This window comes from Leuciscus leuciscus (genome assembly GCF_965113295.1).
Source record: "Leuciscus leuciscus genome assembly, chromosome: 3".
NCBI classification, from domain to species: Eukaryota; Metazoa; Chordata; class Actinopteri; order Cypriniformes; family Leuciscidae; genus Leuciscus; species Leuciscus leuciscus.
In genome coordinates this window covers 11160319-11185047 of record NC_138727.1, presented here as the reverse complement: position 1 = coordinate 11185047, position 24729 = coordinate 11160319, and the positions used below count along the sequence as shown (strand labels likewise).

Sequence of the window (24729 nt, the reverse complement as noted above, 5' to 3'; positions counted from 1 at the left end):
CTTTAGACAGCCCAGGCTCCACAAACGGCAACAAAAACAAACTGGCCCAGCCTGGACCACGAAACATAACAAACAGTGTTCCAGCCAATAACCGACAAGAATGATTTGGGGGTGGGGGTTGGGGGGTTAGTGCGCGTGCACATGAAGGGGAGGAGAGAGAAGCATGAAGAGGAAAGTTAGCTAGAGGAGAGATGTCCACGACAACGACTAACGTTAGAATTATATTCTCTTGAATTTTGATATGGCCGACACACGGCCAAAGAAACAACGTTCCGATGAAGAAATAGCAAAGAAGAGGGAAAAGGAGAAAGAATGTGCGAAGTCCAGAATTTCGGAAAAAAGCCTGTTTCAGGAAGCACTGAAGGGAGGGGGAGGGGACAGGATGAGGAGGAGGGAGGGTCGAGCTATAGCCTCCGTTTTGTTTGACAATACTTCGAACGTGAACAAGAAGTGACATCACCCAACATCGCTTAGAGCAGCTTTTAGGGATCAAAGTTGATAGTTCACTTAATTTGAATCGCTTCAAGTTAGAAAAATACAGAAATGCTTCACTTGGTTGGTTGTTCCCTATGATTCAGATTTAAGGGCCGTTTTCAACTAAACACAAAAAACTTCTGCTTTTTGGCCATTCATTTAGACGACAATAGCGTTTTGTGGGCCTGAGGCTACGTCTACATTTATCCGGATACATTTGAAAACGGCGTTTTCATTTCAAAATGCTCTCCATCCACACCCGTGTTTTTAAAGGACAAGTTCGGTATTTTACACTTAAAGCCCTGTTTACAGATCGTATCTGATGAAATAGAACGGTTAAGATTAAAATTTGGACACATGCTCCTGTCCCGAGAATTTTAGGTTTATTTCGCTTTTGTGGACCTATTTTGCCAAACGCGTCACACCCGTGATTCTTCCGTTGAGAGCTTGAATAATAGACACTCCAGCCCAGTTGGTGGCGATAATGCACCTTTGCCAATTGCAAGCAAACCACGGGCATTTCATTGAATACACAGAAGAAGCAGAAGAAGAAGCGGCGGAGTAATACCGTAAAGGTGCTGCGGTCTCACAGCAAGTCAATGGAGTTGGACAAAAACTACGATAAAACCTGTTGGAATGCATCTTTTTCAGCGATTTTTGATGGAACATATCAGTGAACACCCCCTGACCACTCGGTGAGTTTCACGTCTTTGTAAACGAAAGTTGAATGTGTTTTTAGGACGGAATCTTCCAGTGCATATAGACAACCATTGTGGGGGTGGGGGGGGAAAGCGAAATAAACCTAAAATTCTCGGGACAGCAGCATGTGTCCAAATTTTAATCTTAACCGTTCTATTTCATCAGATACGATCTGTAAACAGGGCTTTAAGTGTAAAATACCGAACTTGTCCTTTAAGTGTTTTCCAAAAGTTTCTCGTCCACACTGAAATGTTGGAAATGGCAAAATTCACATTACTGTGTATGTGTAAACCCCTATAAAAGCTCACTGAGATGCTACAAATGGAACAAGACATAAAGTTATCACGCAATTCTTCTGGCAGGATCATTTTATTTAGCAAAATATCTCACTATTCACTGACGCGTCCGGGTCGCACTCACTCACCATTATACTATGTTTGGTCTAAAACGCATCTGCTCTCATGTTTTGCCACAGGACAGCAAATGCGAGTAAATTATCTGTCATCTTTGTAGGACTGCGATATGAAGAGTGTACAAAGTAACATATTTTAGCAGCCGTGTGAAAGTGAATAGCATGTAACAGGCACAATAGCAGTATAAAGACACATATCTATAGGTTCAATATGCGTCACATGACTAAACATGCTTCATCGTTTTCAAATACCTACATTTTGACAGTCCACATTACTATGCGAAAATGGCTTTTTCAAATTTATCAACTTTGTAAAGCAAAAAAGCTTTGTTTTCGTTCATAAAAATGCCATCTTAGTGTGGATGGATGGCCAAAAACGGAGAGAAAAAGATGCGTTTTCAAACAAAAACATATTAGCGTGTACAAGGCCTGAAAAGGCAAACTTTTGAAAATGGGTTTAAAAGTGAAGATTTTTGAAAATGATACCGTTATCGTCTCCATGTTAACAACAAAACCACAAATTAGTGACGTCAAGCGCCTGCATGTTACTTGTTCAGTCTATAGGCGCGTAGTGTTTCTTTATAAAGTGACATCACCAATTGGTGGCCTGGCTGCAGAATACAGCGTTTAGTTGTTTTCGCGGATCCGTGTGAACGAGGATCGTTTTGACAACTTTTCCAATTTTAGTACATCGTTGTCATGTAAATGTACCCTTAATTTTTATTTTTATTTTATTGTTTTTAGGGCTGGGAAAAAGTTAATCGCGATTAATCGCATCCAAAATAAATGTTTGTGTTTGCATAATATATGTGTGTGTACTGTGTATTATTATTTTGTATATATAAATGCACACATATGCATGTATATATTTAAGATTTTTATTTATTTATATATAAATGATTTATATTTATATATAATATAAATTATGTATAAATGTATATACAGTATATACATGCAAATATTTCTAAAATAAATACATGCATATGTGTGTATTTATATATACAAAATAATTATACACAGTACACACACATATATTATGCAAACACAAACTTTTATTTTGGATGCGATTAATCGTGATTAACTTTTTCCCAGCCCTAATTATTTTATTTTATTTCCATTCATTTATTTATTCTTTTCATTTTTATAATGTTTTTACAGTATGGATATTTTTATATTGGTATACACTGCAAAAAATGTCTGTTTGAAAATAAGATATAAAATAATACATTTAGTGAGGTTTATCTTCAAACTAATGAAAAATATATTTAAGAAATATTCAAAAACATCTTGTGAATTCAATTCTTATCTTATGCAGTATTGTTTCACAGATGCTGATGTTTTGACATGTTTACTGGAGAAAATAAGACAAAGCTACTGATGATAAGAATTGGTGTTTTTAGCAGTGTGTGTATGGTATTGTCCTGGGCTAAAGCGACCCGTTTCGGATATAAAAAAATTTCTTCCTCTGCATTACGTTCTCTCTTTTTCCCTCTGTCGCCCTCACGTCAGTTTTTTCCCCTTCTCTCCCTGGCGCTGCTCCCTCGGTTCCTTGGAGATGTTGCCATAGCAACAGAATCAGATTTTGAACATTGAAGCTGCGAGATGAATAATGCACTGCAGGTCTCTGCCAGTGTGTGTGTGGGGAGGCTCTGCGTATGTGTTTGCCATAGCCGCATAGTCATTATTCAATATCTCTTATCTAACAGTGCCAGATTCTCACGAAGATGTGTCTGGTTGTATCTTTAGGTATTTGGGTTCACTGTTTAATTATTTTAAGTCATTTTGCCTTGGTTTATGCATAACACTTTGGCTCAGTAATTGACCCATCAAGCCAGAATCGATTCTATTTAAAGCAGCCAGGACTAAAAAAGTAATGGCTTATTTTCCACAATAATGACATTTAACTGAGTTGATCTTGTTAAGGTTGAAAGTCTAAGGCGGCTTGTCCTGACTTTTCACATTTATGTTTGAATGTGACCCATATATGTCTGTGCCAACTGCATCTCTGAATGAACCCACACGAACTTCACAAAATTCTGTACTGAATTTCCTGTACCATTGTGTTTATATGATACTTAAAAAAATTATACTGCTAGTACCTTTGCTCTTTTTGGTGCTTTGTTTTTTAAGTGTGATTAATAATTTATTCAATATCACATTACCATCTTAAACCAACACTGTATCACTTGTGAATCAAATATTTTCATACTCATTATACTTTAACAATTAGCTTTGGTAACAGTTACTATTATCCTTCAAACAGAACTGTTAACATATGCCCACTCACAACTAACAGATAAACAAACAAACAAGCCAGTGATTGTGGTCAGTGGTGTTAGAGTGAGGGTTTCTGGGTAAGAGAGGGAAAGCCTAGTTGAGCCACGTGACTCCTGACCTTAACAAAGAATGACAGCTTGACCTCTCTCTCGATATCTCTGTCTCACACACTCTTAAGCTTATAAGAGCTCTCCTGCCTAAATCCTCTTGTATTTGAGTGACAGAGACAAAGAGTAACACATGCGGGAAAATGTGCACGTGGCATCAGATAAAACCCTCACTCTTACACACTAAAACTGCCCTGAGAATAATGTACTTTAAATAAATGCGCCATTATCTCACATTAATTCCGTTGTGTTAAAGGGGTCATGAATTAAGAGATAAAAAATGTCCTTGATCTTTTGTAAGAGGTCATTGTAATATAAAAACATCCTGTAAGTTTCAGAATTCAGAACTTCCTTGTTAGTCCAAAATCAGCTTATATATATATATATATATATATATATATGAAGAGTTCAGATGCAAAAGCCTCTAAGTGCCATCTGAAATTTTCTTCTAGAATTATCTTTTTTATCAAGCTCGTATATTTAAGTTAAATAATTTCACTTAAATGGCAATGCAAATTACCTATTGTTCTAGAAGAACATTTCAGATGGCACTTAGAGGCTTTTGCATCTGAACTCTTCATATATACACACACACACACACACACACACACACACACACACACACACAATGTGTTATACTTTATTGATGCAAGCTGGTAATTTTAGGGAAAGCCCATGGTTCTGTGTTTTAATGTCTTTATAAAAGCAAAAACCACAAGTTCAGATCTGGTAATTTTCAGGGTCTTCAAGAGTTCTTTGTAGTCTTAAGATTCCAGAATAAAGACATTTGCTTGTGAGAGAGTGTTATTACATTCTATATAAAAGAGTCTGTCACAGTCACATGAGCTAATTCCTATTTTGATGACTTTCCCGCAGTGCTGGCATTGCAGTTGGTTTCTATGGAAACGGCGAAACGTGCGATGGCGTGACACGACTGACATATTCTTTGCGCCATGCTAACCAAACAGTGGCAGGCATCGACAAACTGGTGAGTCATTCACGATTTTGTTTGTTCTGAGCTGTGGACAATTTTCTGTATCCAAGTGTTTAAAAGAGACTTAAATGCCCTTCTGTTGCCAGTGATAAACACTTTGTAACACTCTTTACATATTTTCTTTTCGTTTTCTATTTTACAGCCGTAACTAATAGTTGCATGGCGTACCGATACTAAAGTACTGTTGTACCAAAAATCTACCGCCGCCTCTACTGAACATCCCACTGCTGTTGCTAGAGAGTTCATTGCCCTTTGATGAACACTTTAACTTGAATAAACACTACTTCTCTTGCCAAATACTTCACTGCACCTCCATGGCCACAGCTACAATCCCCACCATGCTTGGTTGTTAAATGTTAATTATTTCAAAAGGTCATGAGCGCAGACAGATGCGTTTGGCGAGTACGCACTATCTAGTGGACTTTGTTTTCAAGCGCTCAAGTCACTGGCTTATGCGCTGTTGTATGTTGTTGTGCGCAAATGATGACGAAAATTACGTCACGTGGACAATAGTACGTCAGAGGACAAAGTTGGGCTTTAGAGAACCAGAGAGATCATTGAGACTAGTAATGCACTGAAATTATTTTTTTGCTGAAACACTGAAACTGAAATAGTTTCCATTTAGCCACAAACCAAAAATTGTTTATTTGATATAATTCAATAATTAGTTGTATATAAGCATTTAAATTGCACAGTGCATTTTTATATAAATGATATGTTTCTACTACAATTTGTTGTTGAAATATATTTAAACTGTGGTTGCAATAACTTGTTTTCATGACAGATTTATGCAAACAACAAACATACGATAAATAATAATGGCAATAGGTTAAGTAAAAATAAAATGAATATGTAAATATACTGCATATATTTAGCAAAATGCTTCTCTCTAGAGTTATTTCTTTCTTGCTGACTAATAAGCTATGGACAATGAATGGCTTTCCTGAGGCAAATGTAACATGATGGGACATATTGTTTACAAGATATTTTATTTCTTTGTCTTTCCTTGGTTGAAACACTGAGGGATTACATGAGTCATGCCGTGAAATGAAAACAGCATAGACTAAGAGCATTTTTAGACCTGAAGATCGTTTGCTTTGCTTTGTTTCCGAAACAGGGATTTCACAAGGCAACATCTCAAAGCATACCAAAATGTGTTTATGCAAGTCACATGAGAGTAAAACTGGCCTCTTATTGGTCAGAGTTTCCTCTGCGTCATCCATCAAGATGATTGGACAAGTTTACTCAACAAGCTTATTGTGGCTTTATCTGTAACTGTTGAGACACACGCAATCACTTATGCGAATGTAGCGATCTAGGAGTGATTGTTTTAGTGCGGATCCGAATGCAGTTGCCATGTTCATATATGCCTAAATGAACCGAACTAAGGGAGAAAACCACCAGGTTCCGAAACAAACGCTCCAAATGAACCAGGTGTAAAAATGCCCTAAAAGATAAGTTCATCAAAATGAAGATTGATTAAAAACATCAATATCGATATTGTCAACCCATCCCTAGTGCCCACAAAGCTGGCACATTTACCTCCGGTAGCTTATCCATATCATGTGCTAGAAATGACACTCACACAGCCAAAACGCACGTCATCGGATGAGCGCTAATTAAACTTCACTGTATGTAAATGGGATTTTGGTCCCTTTGAACATAGCTATTTTTAGGCTTTTTTGCCTTTTATTTAGATAGGCCAGACAGGAAATCACGGAAGATGAGAGAGGGGAATTGGACCGAGACAGGACCTCGAGCCAGGACTCAAACTCGGGTCGCCGAAGTGCAACCGTACCATATGTCGGAGCACTTGCACACATGGCTATGGCACCAACTGTTTTAACATTTCTTATACAGTAATCAGCCAGGCAGAAAATTCTCCAGGTCCTGGTCACTAATTATATCATTGTAATCTACCTATTTGATTCAGGTGGCAGGAAAAAAAAAAATGGATCTGATGTATTGAGCCTAACGTATTTCCTTTTGTGCGCGTGTTTGTATTTTAGGTATCAGAGAGCAGCAGCAGTCTGAATGAAACCCTGCAGGAGGGTTTGGTGCAGCTGGAGACTGTGTACTCCAAGCAGACAGACTACTTGTCCATCGTCCAGAAACTGCAGGGTCAGCTGGATGAGCTGATCAATCTGATGGTGGAGGTGCCTTTCTGGAGCGCTACGGATCTCTCTTTGGATCACTTGGCATCCATTACTGAGCAGTTTGACTGGTACAGGTAATTATAAAGTCCAGTCAAGTCATCTTGCTCTGTCTAAATTAGTTTCAAAGGTATTACAGCAGAGAGTGGTGGTTTCTTAAATCCTGTTTTTACAAAAATGTAGTCTAGTGTGATTTGTTTGCAGATTTTCTTAAAAAAATAAAAATAAAATAAAAATTCTAATTCGGTGGCTTTCAGGCATAAGAATGTCCAAAGACGTTACAAAGTAGAGTACACAATAGAGTTATTCAATAATAAAGTCCAGACCTGTCCCTACTTTTGGATAGTTATAAAGAAATGTAAGTGATCGTGTGTGTGTGTGTGTGTGTGTGTGTGTGTGTGTTTTGTAGGTGGTTGGGTTATCTGGGCCTGCTGCTCTTTGATGTTGTTATCTGCCTGCTCGTTTTGGTTGGTCTCATACGCAACTCTAGAAGCATCTTGATCAGGTGAGTGCAAAAATGATTAACACATGTTTTATTTAATATCACACACAATAGCCACCCATGTAATCTATCACAACAAATGCCTAATGAACCTTTTATGTACTTTTAAGAAGTGACTTTTTATCATTTTTTATTTAATTTAGTTCCAAAAAATAAGATTTTTTTAAAATCCTAAAATGAAAATATACTGTTTAACCCAATATATGTGTGTTGTATGTGTTTAATACTTAGTTTTTACAGTATTACTGTATAAAATAATTTTCATTAATAAAGCTGAGATAAAATAAAATATAAATATTAAATATTTTTTTTTACTAATTTCAGTTCAGTATTTCAGTTCTAGTTTTCTTTTTCTAAGTACTAAAATGATTTTGAAAACTCAATTAATAAATAAAAGCTAAATAGAAATATTTAGAAAAAACAAAAGCTAATAAAAATCACACGCACATAACAAAATTACTGAAACTTAAATTTGAAAACTTAAAAATAGTTGAAAACTGAAAGAAAAAAATATGCTACAATAGGATATAAATGCTACTAAAATAACACTTTGTTTTTTAATTATGTTTGTGGGCATTATTGAATTCAGCAGGGCGGTTTGAGAAGTGACATGACAATGTAGGGAAAATGAAATTGGAATATGACCCTGATTTGAACTTGTGTCAGTAGAACTTAAATAAATGTAACTGACTTTGACTATCACAACAAAGAAATACTGAAGTATAAGAAAAAAGAAAACTGGATATCAATGTTGAGCAAGATCACATGATATTTCAAGATTAATCATAAGGGCCTTTCTTGTTTTCCTGATGCATTGCAGGACGTGCCTCAGGATAAAATCCACTACCTGACTTTACAGTTTCAATTTGGAAATTTCCAGGTTGAAAATCGTTGTGTGAAAAGGCCTATTTTTAGCCTGTAACTATGCAAAATTGAGATCCATTCTCCGAAAGCCTTTAGAAATGGAGAGAGAGAGAGAGAGCACGAATCAGAGAGAGTTGTCAGTGGAGAGATGGATTCAGGCAAAATAAAATCTATTTAGTATACAGGGGAGGGTGAAGATCTCCCCTTGATTCACTCTGACTCACTTTCTCACTCCTTCTGCTGCAATAAGACACCTCTTCTGTCGCGTGTTGTGTACATGTGTGTGTGTTTGTGGTTATATTAGTGTTTGAGGGTGCATGTGTATCTAGAAGCACATTTGGTCGGTGGGAGGTTGTTTTAATCCCCAGAGATGTTTACTAACTGGGTTACTCACCATGAGCCTAAACAAGTTTAAAAAGAAGCCAACCGGAAAATATCCATAAATAACACAGATGCATTTAGGCTATGTTCACAGTAATAGCATTAAAAGAAAACTCAAATAACACCCAATTTTTGTACAGTTTTGTGCATTTAAAGAAGCCATATTATGCCCTTGATTTTGTTTTGGGGGGTCTACTAGAATAGGATTTCACGCTTGAATGTGAAACACATTATTTTGCACATATTTTACATTGTTGCAGCATCTCTAACGCTCTGTTTATTTTCGGTCTCTATGAAGCCTCTCCTTCTGAAAAGTACAAGGTGCTCTGATTGGTCGGCTGGATCAGTGTGTTGTGATTGGTCAGCCATCTTCAAACATGTTTCGGAAATGTCATGCCCCTTTACGATAACCCCGAGTTTCAACACACTACTGAGCTTCCAAAGTCTTCTATTTGTATATGTATGACTGTAAACACTGAGGGATGAGTGCAAATAATTTTCTATCGTAATCAATAATCTTTCTCTATTTCTTTCCTTCAGTGTTTGTTTGCTTGGTGTGCTGACGCTGGTGATCAGCTGGGCTTCACTTGGGCTGGAGTTTTCTGTTGCTGTGGTGTGTAAATTAGCAGAAACATCTTCAATTCTTTTCACCTTAATGCTGATATTTCTGTTTTAAGCAGTCTAAAGAGAGTTTGAATCATAAAGTAGAGCCAAATTATGTGGAGATTGTATTATTCAGGGTTCGGTAAGGTTTTTATTGATTTTTTTTAAATTAATATTTAAAATAACTAATTTCTAATATATTTTCAAATGCAATCTATTATAATTTTCAGCAGCCATTACGCCAGTCTTCGGTGTCACATGATCCTTCAGAAATCATTCTAATATGCTGATTTGGTGCTCAAGAAACATTTCTTATTAATAATCATGTTGAAAACAGTTTTTGCTGCTTAATATGTTTGTGGATACAGTGAGACATTTTTTTTAGGATTATTTGATGAATAGAAAGTTGAAAAGTCCATTTTCATCAATTGAATGCCTACTTGCTAAATAAAAGTATTAATTGCTTTAAACAATCATAATGCCCCCAAACTTTTGAACTGTAGTGTATGTTTGAAATGAGAATTATAGATAACTTAACAAACATGTATGTGGCGTTAGTCAATTAAATGTTCATAAACATTTGAATGTTTGTGTCTTTGTACCTGTATTTGAGTGCTTGTGTCTTGTTCTCTTCCCTAGACTGCCAGTGATTTTTGTGTTGCCCCTGACTCTTACATCACCAAAGTGACACGTGAGAACGCCGTTATCAACCAAGGTATGTACTCCCCAAGTCAAGTCCAGTTTATTTGTCTTTTGCACAGTTTACACAGGGTTCACTGGGCATTGAAATGCTTGTGACTAGGCTCAGATCACAAAAAAAGACAGTGTAGACAATTATATGCAGACAGATGGTGCCATGCATTTTAATCTGTATTTTTTTCTTCTTATTTGTGTTTTATTAATTACATCATGCACTGATAATTCAATGTATATCGATGTGTATCAAGTCTTGAACTCAATACTCCTCAGAAAATGTGCATGCTGACAATCGCTCTCATTCATTCATTGCTTTAAATGTTCTGAAGCATTGCTATGCAGAGGAGGCTTTCTTAAAGGGTGTTTATGTACAAAGCAGGTTTTGTATCCTGCACTCAGACCTTGGCTTTCCTGGACAGACGTGAATGTCTTTGCTAATTAGTTCTCACAAGCTGAAAATTCAGCTTTGCATCACAGGAATAAATTACATTTGAAAATATATTAAAATAGAAAACAGTTATTTTAAATAATATAATATAATATAAATATTTTGATATCATGTAATAACAGCAAATGATAAATACACAAAATTACTGAAATTAAAGTTAGTTTACACAATATTTATTAAAATTCACTCAAACGTATTTTAAAGTGAAAATTATGTTGTTATATTGTTATTATATTGGGATTTCTTACTGTGACTTTTCATGATTTATTCTCTATTTTTACATCTGCTCCTAATAAGAGTGTGATGATTTAGATCCTGAGGTTAATTCATCATTAAACCTCTGCCTGAGGTCAATCCACTGCTGCTCCTCTCATTCTCTCCTTTTTCTAGCACACAAACATAATATTGTTTGCAGTAATGTGGTTCAGATCAATCCAGCGTCTTTACAGTCATCTCTCTCACATACACTCATACTCACATTCACACAGAAAACGAACTTAATATCCTAACAAATGAAGCTAGTTGGCATTGCCAGTAAAAACCAGCTGGCTTAGTAAATAATAAACTAGTGGGTCACAGTGACTCATGAGAGGCAGACGCATGTACTGCTACCAACAGATTTGTTAGTTTGCATCAGCTGTTTATTTTTTTGTTTATTTGTTGAATTATTTCAACAATAATTCCATATCTAATCTTGAATTATCTGTTTGTTGACCAACGGAAGATGAGAGGAATGTTGCGGAAACCTATCATTGATGAGCAAAACAATGATCATGTTTATTGTATTTATTGTATTTATTATTATTTATGCTTTATGTCTATGTTAGATATCATGCAGTATTATCTGAAGTGCAGCATGGGACAGACCAACCCATTTCAGCAGGTACTTAATTAATCTCTCTCTCTGTTCTCTTTCACATTATCTCGTTCTCTTTCATGAATTATAAATGATTCTTCTGATTTGCAGAAACTCTCCGGGAGCCACAAAGCTCTTGTGGAGATGCAGGATGATGTTTCCGAGCTCTTGCGTTCAGCTATCAGAGAATTCCCTAAGACAAAGGTGTGAGATTGTGGCTGTAAAGAGTAAAATCAGATCTTTAAGAGTAAAACTGAGCGTGTCTTTACTCCGTATCGGGATGTTTATCTGTTTGTTCTTTGTCTCTCTCTGGGTTGGTTATCAGAGTAAACTGGAGGAGATGCAGGCGGTGTTAAACTCCACTGAAGTCAGCCTCCACCACCTCACTGCCCTGGTCGATTGTCGGAGCCTGCACATGGTACGCGTGTTTCGTGTAGAGCTTTTTTATGGCTCATCTCGGTATACAAAATGATATGATTGTGAATGTTAAAATGTTGCCTCTGACCCCCAGTATCTGTTTTACAAAAAAAAACTTTTTTAGATACACAATTTTATTTATTTATTTGTTTCACTATTATATCTTTTATTTCCCTATTATTTGTTTATATTATCATAGTTATTGTAAAATGTGATTTTTAGTTTAAAAATAAAGTTTAATAGCATAAAAATGAAAATATGGGTCTGGGACAAAGTCAATACGTAAAATGCTTTTTGAAAAATAGTAAACATAAATTATGGTAAAATGTTTTAGACATACACTATCGTTCCAAAGTTTGGGGTCGAGAGAGAGAAAGAGAGAGAAATTAATACTTTTAACCAGCAAGGATGCATTAAATTGTTCAAAAAGGACAGTAAAGACATTTATAACTTGACAAGTTATTTTGTTATTCCATTTCAAATAAATGCTGTTCTTTCAAACTTTCTATTCATCAAAGAATCTTGAAAACCAAATCAGCCTATTAGAATGATTTCTGAGGTATCATGTGACACTGAAGACTGGAGTAATGATGCTGAAAAGATGATGCATCACAGGAATAAATTACATTTTTAAATATATTCAAAAAGAAAAGAGATATAATAAATGCTTTTGTGAGCTTGAGACTTTTTTCAAAACCATAAAAAATTCTTGCTGGCCCCAATACCCCCAGTATATTTAAATGGTAACGTAAAAGAAAAGGCGCTAGTTTTAATAAAAATCAACCCTTGGGACTGAAGTTGAAGGAACACTCATATATTGCTTCCCACTATTGTGTTTGTACATCCTGTGCAAAAACATTTATGCCACTTCCTTTACAGTGTGCAAAGACTTCTGAAACAAGAACAAGTTCATTTGACTCTTCATCTTTTTCTTTGTCTCACAGGACTATGTCCAGGCTCTAACTGGACTGTGTTACGATGGAGTCGAGGGTCTCATTTATCTGGTCCTTTTCTCATTCGTCACTGCGCTAATGTTTAGCTCCATCGTTTGCAGTGTGCCTCACACCTGGCAGAGCAAGAGGTGAGCGGGCAAGGGTCAAAAGAGAGAAAGGAGGGGGGGTGCAGGAGGGCAAAGTATCTTAATCTCAACTCCAGTAGATAGACAAGGACTTCATTTCATGGACATAGAATTGACTGCCAGTCACGTGTGTTTAATGCTTTTTTTCACACATGCTCCTTCTGTTTTCACATATTAATCATCTTCTCATGATTGTGTGTAGTTTCTGTTGTCTTGTCGTTCATTCCTTTTTGTGTCATAGATTTGGAAAACCCACTGCCCCATAGTATGTGAAAGCGACACGCTTGCTTTGGTAGTGGTTACGGGGTTATCTAAATATAGCTTGCAATTGAAAGGAAAAATAGTAGTATATTTTGAAAGGAGTAATTTGAATTAAGGCGATGGAGGTATTTGCTTTTTGACTCACGGTTTAGCATCTGTCTGCGTCAGTGCGTGTGTTTCTCTGCAAAGGGAAAGAACAAAGAGACCCTATTTCAAATTCTGTGCAAAAGCAGACTTATATTTCTGTGGAAGATGTTGCCTCCCTTTGGACTATTATGAAATTGCAAGCAAGGCTGATGTGCATTTGAAAAGAGTATCATCATCATTGAAACTATGTTGGTGATGTGAAACTGTTCATTTGTCTAGATTACACACTCGGCAAGGTGGTTTGGAAAAGGTCTGTTAAGAGTTACACGAACAAAAGATATGTTGATCAAAGTGGCATCCAAATCTACACCTTCACAGATCCACTTTTTCTTTTTTTTATTTCTTTCCTTTAAAATGCGTTCCTCCCCTCCCCCCTTTGTTATGTTTCAAATCCGATTCATAGTGGGTGTTTGTTGATTTAATGCATGACTCCAATCACTGAGAGAACGTTCAGTGGTTACTGAGGACAATCCATTGGACATGCAATGGACATCCACAGTAGTTTTTGTGAGTTTTAAGTTCTCTTGAATTGCTTCTGACTAGCATCATTTTAGTACTTTTACTTTTTCTATGGCTGTAGGATTGTTTTGACTCTTTATTTTACTTATTTATTTTTTACATTGACTATGCACATGTATTAAAGCAAAGACAAACAAAAAATGAATGGAGACGCTGCCCTATTCCAAATTGACCACAAGTTTTTTGTTTGTTTTAGCATCCTGACTGCCAATTTTACATTTAATCTAAAAATGCCCTGATGTCTATGATTGGTTTGGAATCGGTGTAATGAGCCTAGTTTTTCCATTAGTTGGCAGATAAACCATTTCCTAATTCGTTCAACCACAACATTGAGTAAGCCATTAAAAATCATGAATAAAAAAATCAGTTGAGAGCATCAAGATTTCATGTACATTAGATTTCCCAGTAAATAGACTGACTCTGAAAACTTAATTTAAATTATTTTAATTCAACTTTTTTATATATATAAATAACATCTCAAATATAATAATGTACACTACCACTCAAAAGTTTGTGGTCAGTCATTTAAAAAAAAAATATTTTAGAACAAAATCTCTTATGCTCACTAAGGCAGTATTTATTTGATTAAAAAAAGGTAAAAACAGTAATATTGTGAAATATTACAATTTAAAATAACTGTTTTCTATTTGAATATTTTGAAAGTTTAATATGTATTTTAATTTAATTTAAATATATCTCCAAAAGCATATTGCTTGGCTAAAAGGTCTTGAGAGGATTTTATTTGTTCTACTCACTGTAAGTGTGGAGTTGAATGAGATCAAATTGAATCTGAATGCATATAATTCATATAAAACATGTGAACACTAGCTTGAGTAAGTTGGGATTTTTTCTCTCCAAAAAAAAGGCCTATATATTCCCTCATAGTCATGAAAATTCACTCTCAACAGAACTTTCCCTTTTGTCATGTTAACCGACAGAGATGAAACTGGGAAAAAAACCTAAAGCATTTGCCGTGAAAACTGGTTTTAAAGTTGTCTTCACCAAGTCTAGTGAGAGGAGAGACTTTTGCCTTGCCCTGCCCTCCCCTCCGACCCAGGGGCACGTGTTTGACCTGTGCTAATTTGTCTGAAGGTCTGAGGAGGAGGATGGCGATGAGACTACGGCCACACTCGGGCCGCGAGCACCGCACGATAACCTGTACCGCGTGCACATGCCCAGCCTGTACAGCTGTGGCAGCAGCACCTACGGCAGCGAGGCTAGTCTCCCCGCTGCGGCACACACTGTCAGCAACGCACCAGTCACTGAGTACATGTGAGTGTAGCCACGCTAAACTCATCCTAATGCATGGGCTGGATCTGAAGGACCGTACCGGTATTACAGGTCCTGTAGTATAGGTTCGCAAGCATAGATTACTGCATGGGCTTTGCTGTATTTACCGTAGGTTTTCAGATTTCAGTTGTTAATACTGCATGGGTTTTACTTCTTGATTAAAGTTATTATAAATATAGAACTGTAAACTGCGTGTAGAAACAAACATATTATGGCATGGGAATTATAAGCAGATTAGGGCTGCACCATATTGGAAAAAAACTACATTGCGATATTTCGTTTTTCTGCGGCATATATTGCGCGACATGAAAACTATTTCACCAGATGACTTGAATAGCTCTATTTGGAAAGAATGAATAATTGTAGAATGATTGGGATGATTTTGTAGGGCAATGAATCTGCATAGAATGTAATAAACAAATTACAAGCATAGATAAATACAATAGAACAAAGATACAAATGAAATAAACAGTGCTTTGTTTTTCAGGTAAGTCTAACAGTATTCAGGTACAAAAATGTAAAATAAAACTGCTTAGTCTTCACTGTATAAATTAAATATAATTTTTTTTTGTATTTTGTTGTTTAATTAACATTAATGACTCAGGCAGCAGCGGGTATATTAGGCTGCTGTCACTTTAAGATGGAATGCTCAGATCCAATATAATGATGCGCATCTTTTTTCTTTCTCAGTTGTTTTATGTTCACGTAAGCCATAAGTGACTATTTACGAGGATTCTCCGTGAGACAGGCATGTCCGCTCAAGCACAAATAGACGTGAAAGAGAACTAAATTCGGTGTTCAAGTGTGCGCAGCACAGAAAACAGTGCGCGAGTTTCAAATTGAGTTCTCTTTCGCATCTTCTTGCACTCGAATGGTTTAAAATAGCTTAAATGTTTAAACTGACAGGATCTAAAACAAGTGTGCATAATAAACCTGCGCTCTATGATGGTTAAACTTCGCAATAAATCCGAGAATCACATGCCTGGTCCGTACGGATCAACTACGATCCCTATACTTTACATACGGATACACACATCTCAATATCGATGCTAAAACAATATATCGTGCAGCCCTAAAGTAGATAATTCAGCTTGTGCAATTAGTTTTACTCTGTAAATATAGATGATGTTTCACACATCCTAAGCGATATCTATAATGTACCTCTACATATATAGTGGATATGACTTAATATAGGGCGTAGTGGTATCACTCAATGGCTTTGCGCATTACTCCTACCCTGCAGTTCAAAGCTTTGTCAGATTTGTAAAGTTTAGTGCATCGCGGTGTGGAAATCCCTCCCATGAAGAGGGAGTCAGAGTAACTGGTGTCTCGTTTGTGACGCAGGAGCCAGAATGCTAACTTTCAGACCCCTCGGTGCGAGAACACGCCACTCATTGGCAGAGAATCCCCCCCGCCGTCAGTAAGTGCACAAGCACATTTACACAAACACACATGTCTGTAGATATACAGTCGCTTTTTAGCGTACTGTCACACATTCAGTTACTCTTTTATTAGATAGCATGGATAATCCTGCAACCCTGCCCCTTGATTGACATAACTGATTTGTAGTTGCCCTAAGTTGCTTAGATAATCCAGAAAACTGGATGTTACAGTGGTAGTATTTATGCCTGTCTCTTACTGATAAGTATGTAATTACCAGCTTTGACAACTGTCAAACTTCGATTTTAGCATAGTTGAAGTATATTGATTAACACTGTCAACTCAAACACATACATAAAAAGAGCCTGGAAGGTCATTTTGGCAGCCTGTATGCGACACTAATTACAAGTCGTCTGAATAATCGCCACAAAAAAGTCCTCACAAAGAACAAGGTGAGATGGCACAAGCCAAATTTCTGTCATCATTTGCTTAATTTCTTCCTTTGAATTTGATTGATAGGTTCTCTTTTCCATACAATAGCCAATGGAAATGACATGGTCCAAATATGACAAAAAAGCACTGTAAAATCTATTTATACAACCAGTGTAGTCTTATGATAGCTTTATGTGAGGAACAGACCTAAATTGTAATTTTTAGATGTAGTGTTTTTACAATACCTTGAAAAATATTGATATTCAATACCATGGGGAATTATTATTATTATTAGTTGTAGTAGTAGTAGTAGTAGTAGTAGTATTATGGCAGAAATATATTACTATTGTAATACAACTGAACTGTAAAAAAAACAAAAAACTTTATATTTAGTAGATTAATTATTTTACTTCACAAATGCAGATCGTTTACTCATCGCTTCTCATTGCAAATCTGCTTGAAAGTATGAAATTCTATGATCATGCCCACAAAAATCCGAGAGGAGAGCGAGCGTGTACCAGTGCGAGGTACCAGTGTATCGGTGCTGCGGAAAAGGAGTATTTTTAATAACACTAGGGAAGCTTCTCTGCAAATAACTTACATTTCAGTCTGTTCCTCACACAAAGCTTTTGTATGGCTTCTGAAGACTTGGAATATTATGCATGGTTTGTATAGACTTACTTTTAGGGTATTTCTATGGTGCCTTTTTGTCTTTTATTATTTCATTTTTTTGGTCCATTTCCATTCAAATGTATTGTATGAAAAAAGGGCTGCATGAACATTTTGCTAACTTTCTCCTTTTGTGTTCTTTGGAAGAACATTGTATGGGTTTGGAGTAAATTAGTAATAGATTATGCATTTTTGGGTAAACCTTTCCTTTAAAGCATATTCTGAGACGGCATTCATTTTTCTTATTATTTTCAAGTCAAGGCCCCTCATTGAGTGGAAGTGGGTTTTGCAATGCTTTTCAGAATCCTGGAGTTTGCATGATTGCATGTATAGTCAATGACGAGACCAGAGAATGCCTCTCTTGGTTCAAGTGCGGTGAATAGGGGAGCATGGTACTCTTTTTGAAGTAACAGCGCAGCTCTTTTAACCAGACTTGGCATGCAAGGGCATCCTTCATCCTCAGTTCAGAAAACAAGAACACTCCGACTTCTAAGCGTCGCGCTCACTCAGTTTTACTTTCTAGGTGTTTTTTTTCCTTTTGAATCTGTGTTCATGGGCCCTGGACGTGACGCATGCGTATTCAAACTCCAGACTGGAGAGACCACCCAAGAAACTATGTTTCTTTGAAAGGATGTAATCTTATTCTCAATAATGTCATGGTCCAGGATGCTGCTTTTTGGTGCCTGTTCATGCTGGAATTGGAATAGCCAATATATTATGGAATAGTCTCTCCTTCTCTGGATTTTATAATTCAAAATATGCATGAATTTTGTCTCTTTCTAACCCATCTGAAAAACATACCTCATGCATGTCTGTTTTGTAAACTGTCTCACATTATCACCCCAGTTGTTAATATTCCCCCACATATAGCTGCATTTTCTGTATCTATGTGTCATTCTCATTCACTGCCGTTTTCTTTTCCTATTTGTTAGTGTCAATTTCTCCTTTTCTATTTATTTTCACATTATTTGCACTCTTTTTAAAGGACTCAAAAGCCGATCTCGAGGAGAAAAGTACCTTAGCGCTTAATGTTAATGTACATCATCACAGTAACTTTTGGCTTTAAAAAACCATCAGGCTGTCCAAATGACTGTCAGTTTGTCTGTAACGCATGTGAGTGAGTTAGCGGGAGCGACAGAGTGAGGTTCATATTTATATGTGCTTCATGTTTGTAAGACGCTATGGCTATACTCTGTCCTAATGGCCATGTAGACGCTGTAACTTTTCCTTACTTTGATTAAAAAAATTTTATGAACCATATTCTGAAAAAAGGTTTAGTATTGTACTGTAAAAAAAAAAAAAATGAAAGAAAAAAACTTCTTCAGAATGATGTGATGGTGTTTTCCCTCCCCTTTTCCTTGTTTTCTCACCCTGTTTTGCAGTACACCTCAAGCATGAGGGCCAAATATCTGGCAACCAGCCATCCAGACCAGTCCAGGCCATCAGAATCCCAGAACGGTCTGGAGCCCAACATGCGACCAGACTTGATCAGCCGCTCGGCTCCCAATAGCCGACCAAATTCAGCTATCCACCGACCCCACTCCGCCATCCATTAACCATCCTCAAATGCGTAACCAATATTCATCTACCTGTCAAGTCCACCAGTACAAAGTTTGTCTCCACCTCGATGTTCAGACATTTGCTAGTAAAGATATTCACCCCAACATCTTTATCCGATTGGAATCAGCCATCCATGCTTATATACTCTGGCTTTTTAAAGATTCCATTCAACCAACTTTTGTTAAAACTGCCAGTTTTTACTCCTCTAATCGCACACAATGCATCACAGCAACTACACTGCCCTCTTCTGGAGGACTCCTCTCAGTTGTCTGCACAGTAACTCCCATACTACCCTCACAGAGAGTCTCTCAGGGCAGCCATATTGGCAAGGACTGCAGGACCACATTACCACAGCAAGATAATGGTTTACACCACTGTCATTTTTAAGAGTCTTGCCTTGCTGTGCAAGAAATGTCACTATGACATTTGATTTTATGATGGAGTTCTATTTTTAAGTATTTTGCAAAATTACACTTGTCGATATAGTTTAACAAGGTTTTAACGATGCAGCTTTTGCGCTTTCTCTGCAGTTCCTGACAATATGGCAGTGTTCTACTAGTACAGCCACAATCCAAGGTATCCATCATTGCAATTTAATGTAAACGGAGATGTTTACAAATGTTCATGAGTTCACTGCATACTTGTGACTCTGTGGATTAACAAATGTTTCTGTCATTGAAGGCCATTCTTTGTATTTACAGTACAGTGTAATCTATGGTGTTCTACAGTGAATTGACAGCCATCAAGCCTTTGAGCCATTATGCACATTCAGTATCTTATTCTAGAAGGGAAACAATTGCACAGCACACTAACAGTGTGTTTGCGTGCGTGGCATGTTTGCCTTGTGCATTAGTGAGTGTGTTTTAACTCGGCACAACTCACGAGCTTTGCTCTTTGTAAATAGTAAGTGTTTTTGTACTTAAAAATGTCTAAATGATCAACACTACAAACTTGGTGCACTAATCTTCTGTGTAACAGTGCAGTGCAACATTTGCCGTGGCTTAAAGCTGCAGTGAAGAATACCTGTAAAAAAAAATTGTCAATGAACTCTGTGATGAAATAATAGTACATGTTTTGTAGACATATCACTTGAATTTGTGAATACACTCGTGGGTGCTTGTGTGTATGTGCACACTTTAAATGTGAATATTTCTAACGGAGGAAAATTTGCTCAGTGGAAAAGGAGAAGAAGGGATACTTGGACAAAAAGAGAAATGCCTCCCCACTGCCCCACATGTAAATCTTTTTTTTTTCTTTTTTTTTTTCTTAGTTGTCCAGGCTTTACATTCTTTAGGAGATTTTTCTTTGTCTTTTGTTTTGTAGTGAATCAGATTTGATTTTCACCATGGTCAGCCTTTTTCTTTATTTTTGTTTTACATCAATGGGGAAACACTTCTCTATGGTGTTGATGAATCTGCAATATGGACACTGGACTTGTGCCACCAACAGGACTTTTGTGGTTTCGCCTCCTTTCCACCACAGGATAAAGATAAAAAAATAAAAATAAAAAAATGGATAGGGAAAAAAAACTGATGGGACAATGAAACTGAGGAAAGTTCCTCCTTGTCATGCAGTCACTAAGTAAGACTTGTGTGGATGTAGTGTAAGATAACCTAGCTGTCTTTACCAAGTGCAGTATTGTTGGTTTCATTTACTTGCATCCAGTGTCATAACGCTTTAATAAGTGTTTAAACATTGTCATGACGCCAATCAACCGCTAATGTTATCATGCGTAAAATGTGGCATCCAATGCCACTCTCGAGACATCGCGATTCTTGAACGTAGGTGTTTATGGATTTTTTTGATTTGAATAAATATCATAAATTACATTAGCACATAGAAATGTCATTTCAAACTGGAAAATGCTATAATGCTGTATCTTTTCTGACTTTGTGACACCCTCAGTCTATTGAGGTTGCGTGTTGTTTGAATAATCTTTTTGTGTAAAAGAAGTGGATGCTGTGTTTGGATGCAAACAGGAAAGGGCTTGTATCCCTAACCCTTAAAACTCATGCACAGATATGCTTTGACCATGTAGTGTCAGGCAACCACGGTTACAATCCTAGAAAAACACTCATGCACAAAAAGCAACACTAAACGTTTCACATAAACACAGAATATTACAGAAAAAGTCATAGTGGATAAAAATGCACCTTACCACTCAATAGACACAATGTAAGATTGCTTTTTACAGTATTTACATGTATTCAACAACTAACCATTATATAGAGACAATCCAAAAGTTCAGATCTATGATTCTGTACCATATGATGCAGTTGCATGACTGAAGGAAATATTAGGAAGAAATATTCTGCCTTTCTTAACATTTTCATACAGTAACCTTTCTTTCTGTAAATGTACACATTTTTTTCTAGCGTATTGTCAGCTTTCAATTGTATAGACCATAACAGATGAGCCTACTCACTCCTTTCTAAATGTGAATAATAATTTGTCATAAATTGATGTTTTGATAACAATTCTTATGGATTTTTCATGTTTTTTATTTTTATTTTATTTTTCATTTGTGATTTAAGATGTTGTACATGTCAGGAAAATTGATTTTCTGAGCCTGGATTTAATGTTTTAATAATATATTAAAATGAACTTATCTGGTGCAGGGTGTTGAGCATCAGTGCCTGAAGACAGAAAAATACTTTATCGAGGTATGTATTTATCAAGGTATGCTCTTAAAAAAATCTTGGCCCTGGAATTTTTATGCTTAAAATGGAAAGATAAGCTATGAACGTATGCCAAAGTACTTGAATAGAGAATTTGTACACTTGTTTGTTTGAAAACTGCATGAAGTATGTGAGCAGGTGTACATTTAAAAATAGATCATGTAGTAGAACAACAAAAAAATGCAGTTGGGCTGTTAATAAACTGCTATATGTTTAAATGCCATATAGAAAAGTAGTTTAAACTTGTGTGTTGTTCCTGGATGCTATCCAAAGCCATTATAATAACATGCACTAGACACTAAAGTAGGCTACATTGATATTGCTTGTAGCTTATAGACATTGTTTTAGTGTTAAAGGGATGGTTCGCACAAAACGGAAAATAATTTTTTCATGTTGTCGTTCATTTTTTTTTATCATGTCGTTTCCAGGATTCCAGAATTGCCCGGGCTTTTTCATATAGCTCACCTACCGCAATGGGGAGTTCGGTTTACAAGCAACAAAAGTTGCAACCAAATATATTTATATTTTTGTGAATGAAAACAAGTCTGCAATACATATCTGTTCAATGCTTGTCTGTGTTCAGTTCCGTTGTCACGTCTAACTTTCGCCACACGTTTTATGGCACCAGGATTCGATCGTTGGAGAGACGCATTTTTAATATTGCGCCAACTGGTCGATATGCAGCCTCAGGGGCGCTGCTAAGGATTTTGGGCCCCATGAACAGAATCTTGACAGGGCCCCCAACACAGCTGAGACTTTTTTCATATTAATTTACATAAAATCATGGTTTATGGTATTTTGACTATCATTCTCATATATTTAAGTCAATCAGACAATTGAACATCCCATGTCCACACCCGTAATTTGTCCTCTGTAATACTGCACTACTTCAGTACTGTATAATGTATATACTGTGCATAGCTGTACATGTGTCATATAGTGTATTCACATATATTTATATTTGTATGTATGTGAGGCAAAGCCGTGCACCCGCTGCACCCTGCTCTATCGAAACGTGCTAACTTGTCGAAAAATGCTACCGTCGAGACCTGGGGCCTCATGTACAAAGTGTACGTACGCACAGAAAAATGCCGTAGGCTACGATCATTGTCACGGGCGGTCCACTAACAATTTAGGCCTACTTACAAACCCACCTTTTCTTATGAAATATTGGGTAACATACTGTCCACCCTTTGCCTCTTTCCAGGGTTTCCCCAGGTTTTATCACCCCAAATTTAAGACTTTTTTAAGACCTTTTTAAGACCACTTTAATGAAACTTAAGACCTACATCGTAAAACACCAGATCAAATCCCAATAATGACTATTACTAACAAATGTTTTAATTAAAAATACATTTATTATAAAAAAAAACTCATTCAGCACACTGCAAAGTGATGTTTTTGGTAAATATCAAACATTTATAACAATAAACAGATAAACTAACTTTTCAAATCGTCTTTGTAAAGTTTCTCAGCATTCAAATTGCTTCAACCATTGCTTCAGAGGGCTAGACAGATAGGTAAGAGAGATATAGATAGTAGGGGTGTAACGTTCACAAAATTCACGGTTCGGATCAATACGATACACTTGTGTCACGGTTTGGTACGTTTTCGATACAGCAAAAAGAAATAAATGCCAGAGAATTTTTTTTATTATTATTATTATTATTTTATTTATTAAAACTAATACACTTTGACCAATGATGGAGCTATAATAGACTTTTCTTAGGAGCATAAACAAAACAGCTCCTTGGAAAAAAATGAAATGTAACCTAATATTGTAGTAGTTATAAACAAAGGTCTATTTTTAGGTCAGATTAACATTTGAGGGCAGCAATTGTATTCATAATGTCAAAATAAAACCGACGTAATGTTACTTGAAGCCATTATAGCCTACTATTCCTGCCAAACTTCCATGGTTGCAGTTAGTGTTACTACAGTAAATCCATGGTGAATGTTGCTGATCTGTGGACACTGTTTCTTCCTGGCTTCCACGCCCTGTTTGATCCGTTAAAAACGGAGAAATGTGAATGTTTCTCACTAGATCTCACAGCGATGTTATTACTTCTGTGGCGAATTCAAATGATTTATTTACTGGATCTCTTATTAGCGCTGTGTAGTAACCGTGTCGCTTGATCAAGATCGCTCGCGCTGCACTGGTCCAAACTGATAAACGGTCCTTCAACCACACAATAACGAGTAGCCCAGTTTCGTTCCGCTTACGTTTGCACATTTGATGTTGGACAATGTTGTGGTCGCGCCGGCGTCTCTTACATTATGAGCGCGCTTGCCACGCGCAACGCGCCTGCATTTGAAATAATTAAATTTTGGTCGGCAGGAAAAATGGTCCAACGAAACGTTCGGTTCTATGATACTTCATCACACCGGCGCTATAAGTGAAGTCAAGCTGTTAGTGTTGCCTGGATACGATTTGGGCGGACTGAACCAATTTATGATAATCGAGAGGGGGAGAGGGGCCCACGGACGTTTGTGTTTCCTAAACAAATACATTTTTTGACACCAGGAAACAGCAAATAGAATAATTTAAAGTTAATAATTTTTACTATCAAATATTTTTTTTAGCACCACAATTTTATTGGGGGCTTCTCTGGGCCCCCTCTTAGTCATGGGCCCCGAGAATCGTCATCGTTTACCCCCCCTTTACAGCGCCCCAGTGCAGCCTCATTTAAAAAAAAACAAAAAAAACTTTTAGGTTATTTTCAGATAATGTTATGTGTAAAAACTATTTAATTAGCCAAAAAAAAATCTCTTTAATTAATTTGAAAAACTGTGAAAAATATGAAAAATTCATATTGTGTGAAGTTGGTGAGT

At 36.6% G+C, this 24729-nt stretch overlaps 1 protein-coding gene across 1 annotated transcript in view; it reads left to right on the top strand.

The window, feature by feature from the left end:
* The window catches only part of ttyh3b (tweety family member 3b), a 34878-nt gene extending 13045 nt beyond the window's left edge, over window positions 1-21833 (top strand). Inside the window, exons 4-15 of the mRNA XM_082163460.1 lie at window positions 4846-4957; window positions 6973-7193; window positions 7526-7621; window positions 9404-9476; window positions 10106-10181; window positions 11438-11493; window positions 11578-11670; window positions 11792-11884; window positions 12828-12964; window positions 14981-15160; window positions 16523-16598; window positions 19042-21833. Of these exons, the coding sequence (XP_082019586.1) occupies window positions 4846-4957; window positions 6973-7193; window positions 7526-7621; window positions 9404-9476; window positions 10106-10181; window positions 11438-11493; window positions 11578-11670; window positions 11792-11884; window positions 12828-12964; window positions 14981-15160; window positions 16523-16598; window positions 19042-19215 (1387 nt within the window). The 3' untranslated portion in view covers window positions 19216-21833. The remainder of the gene's footprint in view (window positions 1-4845; window positions 4958-6972; window positions 7194-7525; window positions 7622-9403; window positions 9477-10105; window positions 10182-11437; window positions 11494-11577; window positions 11671-11791; window positions 11885-12827; window positions 12965-14980; window positions 15161-16522; window positions 16599-19041) is intronic.
* Window positions 21834-24729: the final 2896 nt, after the last annotated feature.